Raw genomic sequence first — 12,382 nt, 5'->3', positions numbered from 1 at the left:
GCCTCAGAACATGCCTACCAACCGATCCCTTCTTCTAGTCAAGCTCTGCCACAAATTTCTCTTCTCTCCAATTCTATTAAATACCTCCTCATTAGTTATGTGATCTACCCATCTAATCTTCATCATTCTTCTGTAGCACCACAGTTCGAAAGTTTCTCTTTATCGTCCGTGTTTCACTTCCATACATGGCTACACTCCATACAAATACTTTCAGAAACGACTTCCTGACACTTAAATCTATGTTCGATGTTAACAAATTTCTCTTCTTCAGAAACGCTTTCCTTGCCATTGCCAGTCTACATTTTATATCCTCTCTACTTCGACCATCATCAGTTATTTTGCTCCCCAAATAGCAAAACTCATTTACTACTTTAAGCGTCTCATTTCCTAATATAATTCCCGCAGCATCACCCGATTTAATTCGACTACATTCCATTATTCTCGTTTTGTTTTTGTTGATGTTCATCTTATATCTTCCTTTCAAGACACTGTCCATTCCGTTCAGCTGCTCTTCCAAGTCCTTTGCTGTCTCTGACAATGTCATCGGCGAACCTCAAAGATTTTATTTCGTCTCCATGAATTTTAATGCCAACTCCGAATTTTTCTTTTGTTTCCTTTACAGCTTGCTCAATATACAGCTAAAATAACATCAGGGATAAGCTACAACCCCGTCTCACTTCCTTCCCAACCACTGCTTCCCTTTCATGCCCCTCGACTCTTATAACTGCCATCTGGTTTCTGTACAAATTGTAAATAGCCTTTCGCTCCCTGTGTTTTACCCCTGCAACCTTCAGAATTTGAAAGAGAGTATTCCAGTCAACGCTGTCAAAAGCTTTCTCTAAGTCTACAAATGCTAGAAACGTAGGTTTGCTTTACTTAATCTATTTTCTAAGATAAGTCGTAGAGTCAGTATTGCCTCACGTGTTCCAACATTTCTACGGAATCCAAACTGATCTTCCCCAAGGTCGGCTTCTACCAGTTTTTCCAGTCATCTGTAAAGAATTCGTGTTAGTGTTTTGCAGCCTTGGCTTATTAAACTGATAGTTCGGTAATTTTCACATCTGTCAACGCCTGCTTTCTTTGGGATTGGAATTATTATATTCTTCTTGAAGTCTGAGGGTATTTCGCTTGTCTCATACATCTTGCTCACTAGATGGCAGAGTTTTGTTAGGCCTGGCTCTCCCAAGGCTGTCAGCAGTTCTAATGGAATGTTGTCTACTCCCGGGGCCTTGTTTCTACTCAGGTAATTCAATATCTCTTCTGTTACCCAAGGATTTCTATGAGCCCTCGTCTTTTTACCTACATGATCCTCTGCTGCCTTCACTATTTCGTCTCTCAAAGCTACCCATTCTTCTTCTACTGTATTTCTTTCCCCCCATTCTTGTCAATCGTTCCCTAATGCTCTCCCCGAAGCTCTCTACAACCTCTGGTTCTTTCAGTTTATCCAGGTCCCATCTCCTCAAATTCCCACCTTTTTGCAGTTTTTCAGTTTTAATCTACAGTTCATAACCAATAGATTGTGGTCAGAGTCCACATCTGCCCCTGGAAATGTCTTACAATTTAAACCTGGTTCCTAAATCTCTGTTTACCATTATATAATCTATCTGATACCTTCTAGTATCTCCAGGCTTCTTCCATGTATACAACCTTCTTTCATGATTCTTGAACCAAGTGTTAACTATGATTAATTTATGCTCTGTGCAAAATTCTACCAAGCGGCTTCCTCTTTCATTTCTTACCCCCAATCCATATTCACCTACTATGTTTCCTTCTCTCCCTTTTCCTACTCTCGAATTACAGTCACCCATGACTATTAAATTTTCGCCTCCCTTAACTATCTGAATAATTTCTTTTATCTCGTCATACATTTCATCCATCTCTTCGTCATCTGCGGAGTTAGTTGGCATATAAACTTGTACTACTGTGGTAGACGTGGGCTTCGTATCTATATTGGCCACAATAATGCGTTCACTATGCTGTTTGTAGTAGCTTACCTGCATTCCTATTTTCCTATTCATTATTAAACCTACTCCTGCATTACCCCTATTTGATTTTGAATTTATAACCCTGTATTCACCTGACCATAAGTCTTGTTCCTCCTGCCACCGAACTTCACTAATTCCCACTATATCTAGCTGTAACCTATCCATTTCCCTTTTTGAATTTTCTAACCTACCTGCCCGATTAAGGAATCTGACATTCCACGCTCCGATCCGTAGAACGCCAGTTTTCTTTCTCCTGATACCAACGTCCTCCTGAGTAGGAGATCCGAATGGGGACTATTTTACCTCCGGAATATTTTAACTAAGACGACGCCATCATCATTTAATCATACAGTAAAGCTGCATGCCCTCGGGAAAAATTACGGCTGTAGTTCCCCTTGCTTTCAGCCGTTCGCAGTACCAGCACAGCAAGGCCGTTTTGGTTAGTGTTACAAGGCCAGATCAGTCAGTCATCCAGACTGTCGCCCCTGCATCTACTGAAAAGGCTGCTGCCCCTCTTTTGAACCACACGTTTCTCTGGCCTCTGAACAGATACACCTCCGTTGTTGTTGCACCTACGGTACGGCTATCTGTTTCGCTGAGGCACGTAAGCTTCCCCACCAACGGCAATGTCCATGGTTCATGGGGGGGGGGGGATTCTAATATTAATTCGTATATTTTATTCCTATGTTTATTCTTCACTGAGATTTGGTGCATTCCTTCGTAAGATACCGATCGTAGAAACATTCGAAACATAGAAATTCCCATACTTCGACAATCGCGCGAAGGCGGATTTGCCACAGTGACATTTCTTCGGATGAGTCCCACCCGGGAAAGAAACGTCGTTAACATTGCTGAAGATTTCACGCGTTGGCAATAATTTCGCATCAAATCACGTATAACGGCTCATTTTCCCGCAAACTGACGTCTGCAGTTGATCATGAATCGAGGAATTTCACCAAATTTCTATTGCTGTATGACCTCCTTCACCGTACTGATATGGACGACGCTGGCGCAATCCAGTATTCACGTCTTCTGTTGGCCTTGGCTCCATTTCAAATTCAACAACTTCTTCGTCTAAATCATCGTATGCTGGATTTTCTCCATACCTAATTTCATCTGCAGCATCTTTGCGAAACATTGTCCTTATACTATTACTCCTATTAACATTAAAAACGTTTCCCTGTTACGCCATTTCAATATCGTCCACTGGTCCTGGATATAAAGTTCCTCCGTTGTATTGTATTGAACCATGTTGTCCCGTGCTTAAATACTCATTTAACCAAGACATTGTGCTGACTAAATATATATTACTAGTTTCTGTATTTATATGCGTAACAGCAACATCTGTCACTGCATGGCGCAAATGGCTGTGACCGATTAGACGCGATTTCTTTCTGTCGCCAACCTTTTGCTGGCGTGGGTGCTTGCCCAGATAGCCGGCTTGAAAAGCCAACTATCTCAGAACCACCGCCACAGGCGCCATGGCGACCTTGGGACCAGGGGACCCAGGGTGGGAGATCGAGTGTATGGTCAACATGAATCATGACGCACGTGCGGCCGCACGTGTACTTCGATTCGCTGACCATTCATTTATTTATTTTTTATTCATTCGTGTGACATACAATTAGTAGACGGATAAGGACAACGTTATTTCGGTATACATTGGAAACATACGTGTTGTAATCTTCTGCGAACACGGGTTGATTGGCGAAAAACAAACATAAAAATAATAATGCGGTTTCGAACACGGGGCGCAAAACTGTGAAGCCGCGAAGGTAGCCATTGTGCCACCGCTGCTGTTGAACTATTTACTCGTTAAAAGACGCAGTCATGAACTGGTACCTCGAAAACTTCGTCCGTCGCTTTCTCAGAAACGGTCGAGTATCTACGGATAAGCCGAGATGCGTGTCCGCTTATTTTCACCCCTCTTCCGCTGAGCGAAGTATCGAGGAAACCGGCCTTGTTCTCCCCGTAAGCGAAAAAGACAACACTTGCGAAACCGTGCATCGCAATAAGAGCACGAGGCGTTCCCCTCTGACGTCACGCGCACAATGGAAGAATCGCGTTTACATCCGCGCAGCGTCTACTCCGCCCCCACCCCCACTGACAGAAGCATCTCTTCCGTTGCAGAGCTGAAGACGCTCGGGCTGTCGCAGCTGAACGAGCTGTACCTCGAACTGGAGGTGCTGATCCGCGAGTTCTCGGAGACGCTGATCGCCGAGCTGGCGCTGCGCGACGAGCTGGAGTACGAGAAGGAGCTGAAGAACACGTTCATCTCGCTGCTGCTCGCCGTGCAGAACCGCCGGCGCCAGTACCACGTGGAGCGCAAGCGCGGCAGCCGCAACGGCACCACCCGCACGCCCAACGGATTCGACCCTAAGGTGAGCTCTACAGGAGGCAGCCTCTCATTTTCTCTGCTGTACTCGGAATTTCTCTTCTTGAAGACAGGTAGTATGTAAATCTGCAGGCTTTCGTGGCCATTGTCACTGAAGTTATAATCTTCTGGGTTATTAGGCCGCGTCATGTTTCTTCTAAAATGTTCGACGTTTCGACCCGTCTGCTGGGATCTTCCTCAGTGTCCACTACTGCTAGAACACTGTCAGAGACGATTTTTTTTTCTTTATTGTTATTTTAAAACCTGTACAACAGGCAGGCTGGCAGCAGCATTCTACGGTGCTCTTCAGCCATAGAATAGACAATGATAAAAAAATACAGAAGGAATACACAGAAGTTACATAATGGCGGCTAATAAAACAGTAGACACATAAATAAAAAACCACGGAGCCGTTCACACTCGATGATAATCCACACTACAAACTGGTGACACGACGCACAAACACTGACGATGTCGATGGCACATGCGATCGATGGAGTGTGACGGTGAATACTAAACACAAAACACGACGGCAAACATGAGAAACAGATGGCGATGATCTCCGGCGCGCTAATGTTCACGTAACGTGTGTGAGTCCGGGGACTTGCCAAGAGGGGGAGAAGGGTGAAGGGGAGGGAGATGAGAGTGCAAAGACGCCAGTGGCAGAGGAGAAGGGAGGAGGAGTAGAGGGATGGGTGTAGGGGAAGCCCGGGGGAGGAGTGGTAAGAAAGGGAGGAGGGGGCGAAGGAGGAGAGAAGGGAGGGACGGTGCCCAAAGGAAAAAACACAGGAAGTGGGAGGGGAGGATCAAAGTTAATAGGAGGGGTAGATGGAGGGGAGGAGGGCATCATCAGGGAGGGGGAGCTGGCAGAAGCCACCTTGGGAGAGGGTAAGGAGGGTGGAGAGATGGAGACCGGGTGGGACGTGGGAATACAGGCGCGGCAGCGGGCGGGGTTGGGAGAGGATGGGTGAGACAAGTGGGTGAGGAGGATCGAGCTTACGGGGGGTGTAGAGGATCCGTATCCGAGGAAAAGGAGGAGGTGGGGGAACGGAATTAGGTTGTACAGGATCCGCGTGCGGGAGGGGAGACGGATGCGATATGCGAGGCTGAGAGCATGGTGCTCAAGGATCTGAAGGGATTTATAAAAGGTAGGGGGGGGCGGATATCCAGGCCGGATGGGCGTCAGAGACGAGTGTCGCGTCCACTTATAAAGGGGGAATTTTCTGGCGTTCGGGCTGGAGAAGTGATAGTATTGGTTAAAATACATGTGGCAACCATTGGTGGGCCATAGTCATTGGCTAATACAAAAGAAGGGGCGTTGGTAGCTCATCTCCTGTGGATACCATTGGTGGTCATCGTCATTGGATAGAAAGGCACTGTTCCACACTTATGCTGGAGAAGGGTTATTGGTTGAAACGCCTGCTACCGCTATTGGTTGGTCGTCATCAGTGGCTAGATTCGAAACGGGCAGAGCAAGAGAGGGGGAATATTTATCCAAAATATTATTGTCCGCCGAGGTGACTTGCAGCGCATTGTTTATGCCGCTCACACACCGCGGCCGCGTATTTTCTTCTTTGATGGCGAGGAGCCACGATGCCGGAAGCCTATAGCCGTCCTCTCTATTGAAATTAGATGAATTCTTAGAAATTTCAACCGCTTCTCGCACCTTTCTTCTATAAATGTTTGTTTCTTTAGCCAGTACACGTACGTTATTAAAATCAATGTCAGAGCCACAGTTCTCACTCCGTCAGGTTACCGTTCGTTTCCAGGGTCACTGACCGCATAAGCAGAATTTTAAAGAAAAATGGTATTGAGACATCTTTCTTTAGTCAAAACAAAATAAAAGACTTTTTCCGACGGAAAACGGATGCACCTGATTACCTCCACAGTGCAGGCGTCTATCAAGCGTCATGTGGCTGCGGCAAAGTGTATATAGGCGAAACGGGAAGAACTGTTAAAGAACGCATTAAGGAATACGAACGGCACATGCGGCTAAATCAAAGTGCAAAATCGGCAGTAGCGGAACATCACGAGAACTGTGGCTCTGACATCGATTTTAATAACGTACGTTTACTGGCTAAAGAAACAAACATTTATAGAAGAAAGGTCCGAGAAGCGGTTGAAATTTCTAAGAATTCGTCTAATTTCAATAGAGAGGACGGCTATAGGCTTCCGGTATCGTGGCTCCCCGCCATCAAGGAAGTAAATACGCGGGGGCGGTGTGTGAGCGGCATAAACAACGCACTGCAAGTCACCTCGGCGGACAATAAAATTTTGGGTAAACATTCCCCCCCTCTTGTTCTGTCCGTTTCGAATCTAGCCACTGATGACGATCAACCAATACCGGTAGCAGGTATTTCAACCAATAACCCTTCTCCAGCATAAGTGTGGAACAGTGCCTTTCTATCGAATGATGATGACCGCCAATGGTATCCACAGGAGATGAGCTTCTGTATTAGCCAATGACTATGGCCCAACAATGGTAGCAACATGTATTTTAACCAATACTATCACTTCTCGAGCACGAACGCCAGAAAATTCCCCCTTTATAAGTGGACGCGTCACTCGTCTCTGACAGTGCTCTAGCAGCAGTGGACACCAAAAGTTCCTGAGGAAGATCCCAGCAGAGGGGTCGAAACGTCGAACATTTTAGAAGAAACATGACGCGGCCTAATAACCCAGAAGATTTTAACTTCAAACACAGGTACTGCCCGGCCATTCTAGCTTCTTATAATGTTAAAAGTCCACTTTCGATTTTCTACGAGGGGCGTTCAATAAGTAATGAAACGCATTTTTTTCTCGGCCGATTTCAGTTGAAAAAATTCGAAATTAGTTGTGGGACATAGCGAAATATTTTCGCTTCAGCCCCTATAGTTTCGTGAAGTTCCTATCCGTGGCTGAGCTATATGTACCCTTCAAAATGGCGTCTGTAACAAAGGTGCGTTCCGAGCAGAGAGCTGTCATCGTGTTTCTTTTGGCGGAAAACCAGAGCATCGCAGATATTCCTAAGCACTTGCTGAATGTCTATGGAGACCTCGCAGTGAACAAAAGCACGGTGAGTCGTCAGGCGAGTTGTGTGTCACAGGCACAACGAGATCGCGCGAACCTGTCCGATCTCCCGCGAGCCGACCGGCCGCACGCAGCTGTGACTGCTGCGATGTCGGAATGTGTGGACACTCTCATTTGTTGTGACCGAAGGATCACACTCGAACACCTCGCTGCACGACTGGACGTCTCTGTCGGTCTTCTTTGACTGTTCTCCCTCGTCCATCTTATAGCCCAGATCTCTTACCCTCCGACTTCCATTTGTTTGGCTCAATAAAGGATGCACTTTGCGGGAAACAGTATGTGGAGGATGGGAAAGTTACTGATGCAGCGAGACGTCAGCTCTGATGTTGACCAAAAGAGTGGTACCGTGCAACGGTATGGGCCCTCCCCAATAAGATGGCATAAGGGGGCCACACTGAATGGAGATTATATTGAAAGTAGGGTTTTGTAGCCAAAAGAATGAGGAATAATATGGTCTATTACAATCCCAAATGAAACCGACCTGCTTCCAGAAAAAAAGTGTCGCATTACTTATCGAATGCCCCTTGTAGTAGCAGCATTTACTGTGTTGCAAACAGCGTGCAGGTAAGTGTCACAGTGGGTTACCGTGTCATAGATTGCACACATCCAGACATTGCAACATGTGGCTGCAATGGTCTCACACCACATGCAGCAATAGTCTGTCCTTTGTAGCCTGCACCTGAGCATCCATTTCCTCGAGATCGGTTGCTACAGGTGGGGGTCACAATCACACGTTACAAAACACCACAGACACTTTCAACTGAGCAGAGGTCTGCCTGTGCCACTGGCTGTGGCGGAGTACCCACAGCTAGAAGTGCTTGCAAGGCGAGCATTGTCCCGTTAAATTAGACACTAGAGCTGGCTGTTCGGGAAGGATGACACTAGTGGGTACAGGACCTCCTGGGCATACCTTGAGGTTGTTATAGTACCCAAGAGAAACTACGTAAGATCTTGCATCAACACATCGACACTCGGGATGGTAGAATGTGTGTTTGGACACTTCCGATAACTTGTCATGGTGCTCCCCACCTCAACTGCAGACACCAATCCACTGGTTGCTACCGCTAAGATAGAAGTGCAACTGAAGATGATCCATTGTCTGCTTGACCCCATACCTGTTACTCCCAAACGGGCAGTAAAGTCTGGTTTCCTGCCTCATGACTACCAGCAACCAGTTAACGACTTTAGCGCCAGATTGTAAGAGATTCATAATCTATTTTTTCTTTCTTTCCTTTTGTCATTAGTTTTATGACCAGTCTGATGTGGCCTGCCATAAATTCCTCTCTCGTCAGTCTCTTATTTCCCGGATATATTCCAACCTCTGTCTTCCCCTACAGTTTTTGCCCTCTAGCATTCCCTCGAGTACTGTGGAAGCTGTTCTCTGTTGTCTTAAACATGTCCCTGCTTCCTGTGCCTTCTTCTAGTCAGTATTTTCTCTCTTCACAAATTTTACACCGAACTTCCTCATCTCTTACGTCATCCATCATCCAATTTTGAAACTTGTTGTATAGTACCAGATTGCAAATATTTTGATTGTCTTATTTTCCAGTTTTCCCACAGTCCGTGACACTTCCACAAATTCCATGCTATAAATGTGCATTCTCAAAGAATTTCTCACATTAAGGCTATATCTGACATTAGAAGACTTCTTTTGGCCAGTAATGCCTAGTCTTTTTTTTAAATTTATTGTAGGACTTAACTGCTAAGGTCATCAGTCCCTAGGCTTACACACTACTTAACCTAAATCATCCTAAAGACAAACACACACACCCATGCCCGAGGGAGGACTCAACCTCCGCCGGGACCAGCTGCACAGCCCATGACTGCAGCACCTTAGACTGCTCGGCTAATCCCGCGAATGCCTAGTCTGCTTTTTATGTCCTCCTCATTTTGTCCATCATATATTTTTTGCTTTCAAGGTAGCACAATCTTTTCACTTAATCTGCATTATGGTCACCAGTTTTAATGTCAGTTTTATTACTACTCCCTCTGGTACTACCCATTACTTTCATCTTTCTTAGATTTATTCTCTGTTCACAGTGTGGGCTGATTAGAATGTTCATTCAATCAATAGGTCCTGCAAGCCTTCCTCACTTTCAACTGAGGATACCAGTGCCATCAATGAATCTGATCATTGAATCTTAATCCCAGTTCTAAACCTTTCATTATTTCTGTCATTACCTCTTCGATGTATAGGTTGAACAGTAGGGGCAAAGGCTGCATCTACAAGTATATTATTGTCACTTCTTGTAATGTGATCAGAATTATACAATTCATATTATATTTACCTTCATTTGCGACCACTAACACCATAAGAGAACATGTGTTGGCACTCAAATGTAGAAATCCCAGTGCTTCTGAGTTGTCTTCTGTTAGATGTTCAACCATCAGCTTTACATTAGTGTTACGGTAACTCAATTGATCTGAAACTTGCAAGACAGTAGATCACGTTTGGTATGTAACTGATAACAAGTTGGGCAAGAGGCTGGGTTGCTTTAGAAAACAAAACTAAGGCATCTGTGCGTAAGGCCAAGGATTTTTCTCAGCATGGTAGCAGTAAAATAATATCTTGTAATTTTGTGTTTCAGTACCTGACAACAGTCATCCCATATCACTTAGGCAGTGGACCTCCAGACAATCAAGCTCTACAAGTGCTTATAAAAAGTAAGTAGTATTATACAGTGTAGTGACTTCATTACAACTATCTCGTAGCATACTGAGTAGAAATTGTGAAACATATACTGTGCTCACTTGTGATGATTTTTCTGGGTGCAGAAAGACTACAAAGTAGGAAGCACTGTGCTTTCCACAAGCACAGATAATGTGACACACAGCTTCCTCTGATCATCCATGACATCAAAAGATAGGAGACAACAGTTCGGTGGTTGGTACCATTTTATTGACTTTCAGAATGCCTCAGATACAGTTTCCAACAGAGCCCAGTAAGCAAAATACATATGAAATATCCAAAAATATGTGCAACTGGACTGGACACAGAACTTGGTATGTTGTTCTTAACGGGTAAGTACTGTCAGAAGCAAAGGCAGAATCTTGCGTACTTCAAGGTCGTCTGACAGGATCGCTGTTTTTCGTGATGTAAATGACCTGATGGATAATGTCAGTAGCCCTGTGAAGCTGTTGGGATGGATGCAGATGTATACAGCGAGGTGATTTTCAATAGAAACTTGTTGCAAAATGCAAAGTGACATGCGGATGACCAACACCTGTTGCAAAGATTGACAGCTGTCTCTAAAGCAGTTTAACGAGAATAACTGGAGAAAAACATCTGATGCAAAAAGGAACTCAAAAATAATTGGAATCTTAATGCTCTGCACCGTGTGGTTGTAGTACCACTAGGAGGCTGTTGCAGGACCTCTCCTAAGTCTGGCCGCCAAGCAGCATCAGCTGACAACGGTGAGAGTGGTTTTTTAAAATTCGTGTATAAATGGTTTTCTCATTATAAAAAAGCGGAAATGGCAGCTAAAGATCAGCCATAGTCTGCCAAAACTGAGGTACAGAGTGGCAAAACCTGTAATCCCATCAGCGAAGATCAACAGAGGACAATCTACATATCATCATGAAGACCTATATGGGTTATCCTGGAGCACAATTCAGTGCATTTTGAACCTTGATTTGGGAAGAGTGGCAGTAAAGTTTGTGTGTAGACTTCTCACTGCCAATCAAAAATGACACATTTGAAGACTATCTTAATTATTTCAACAAAACTGTCACATTCAGTGAATCCATTGGATCGTGGTGCTATGGGTATGATCCAGAAAGTAAACAACATTCAGGTCAATGGCAATCCCCTGGCTTGCCTCGTCCAAAAAAAGCTCATCAAGTGAAATGATCAAATATCAAGACAATGCTGATCTGGCCCTTTTTTTATTTTCTTTTTTTCAGATCACAGGGATTGCACACTCAAATTTTACTCTCAAAGGCAAGCATTAAACCAACTATTCTATTTGCACATTATGAAAAGGTTGCACAGGAGTTTGATGCAAAAAGTCCGGCTTTGAGGATTTTCAACGAGTGGTTGCTGCAACATTACAATGTTTCCGTCCATAGCACTCTCACTGTTTGACAGTTTTTTGCCTCAACGAAGACAACTACCTTCATCCACATGCCTTATTCATCACATTTAGCTCCCTCAGACTTCTTCCTGCTCCTTAGCATGAAAAGAGTCTTGAAAGGAAAGCATTTTGTCGATGTCAACAACATAAAACATTATGTTGTGACATTGTGACATTTTTAGCAGATATCACGGAGGAAGGTGCTTCCAACGCTGGAATGTAGGTTTGGACATGTGCACTAGTACTAATGAAGAGTACATTCAAGGATATAAAAGCTGTATTAAAAATTACATACATGCCTTTTATAAAGAAATTCAAATTATTTTTGGACACCCTCTCGTGCTGTTTGACAGTGCGGTGAGTAATCACTCACTGGGATCAGTCATAACCTTCAAGTATGTACGAGTACCTGTTGGGAGTGATTAAGTTGGAAGAGCCACAGGACTCTATCCACTGCATGGGAAGAGGCCAAATTCAGGTGTTTCAGAAGAATTTTAAGGAGACGTAAATCACACATGAAGTTACACACAACCATACTTTGATACTTGTTTGAATATGATTAATTGTTCTGGCACCTTTAACGAATTGGATGAGCAGAAAAGAAGTGTGGCACAGCTCATCATGGATTTGATGGTCAGTATCAAAGTTTCGCAGCACTTCTCAACAAATTGTAGTGAGAGATGCTAACATTCAAAGATATAAGCCTTGATGACGAAAGAATGTTCATAAAAGTTACATTTTGTGCACAGCTCTCAATGGATGTGGAACATGCACAGTGGGAGAAGACAGAAGTGAAATGGTTCAAAGTTTTAGAGTATAGTGTTTCCGAAAATTGTTGAAGATCAGTTGAATTGGTCGAGTAAGGAGTGAAGACTTGCAAC

At 44.2% G+C, this 12,382-nt stretch overlaps 1 protein-coding gene across 1 annotated transcript in view; it reads left to right on the top strand.

Moving 5' to 3' along the window:
* The window catches only part of LOC126425265 (fasciculation and elongation protein zeta-2), a 428,469-nt gene that overhangs the window by 394,442 nt on the left and 21,645 nt on the right, over positions 1-12,382 (top strand). The window contains exons 5-6 of the mRNA XM_050088235.1: positions 4,116-4,366; positions 10,017-10,092. Coding sequence (XP_049944192.1) covers positions 4,116-4,366; positions 10,017-10,092 — 327 coding nt within the window. The remainder of the gene's footprint in view (positions 1-4,115; positions 4,367-10,016; positions 10,093-12,382) is intronic.

This window comes from Schistocerca serialis, chromosome 10, assembly GCF_023864345.2.
Source record: "Schistocerca serialis cubense isolate TAMUIC-IGC-003099 chromosome 10, iqSchSeri2.2, whole genome shotgun sequence".
NCBI lineage: Eukaryota > Metazoa > Arthropoda > Insecta > Orthoptera > Acrididae > Schistocerca > Schistocerca serialis.
This window is presented reverse-complemented; position numbering and strand designations above follow the sequence as displayed.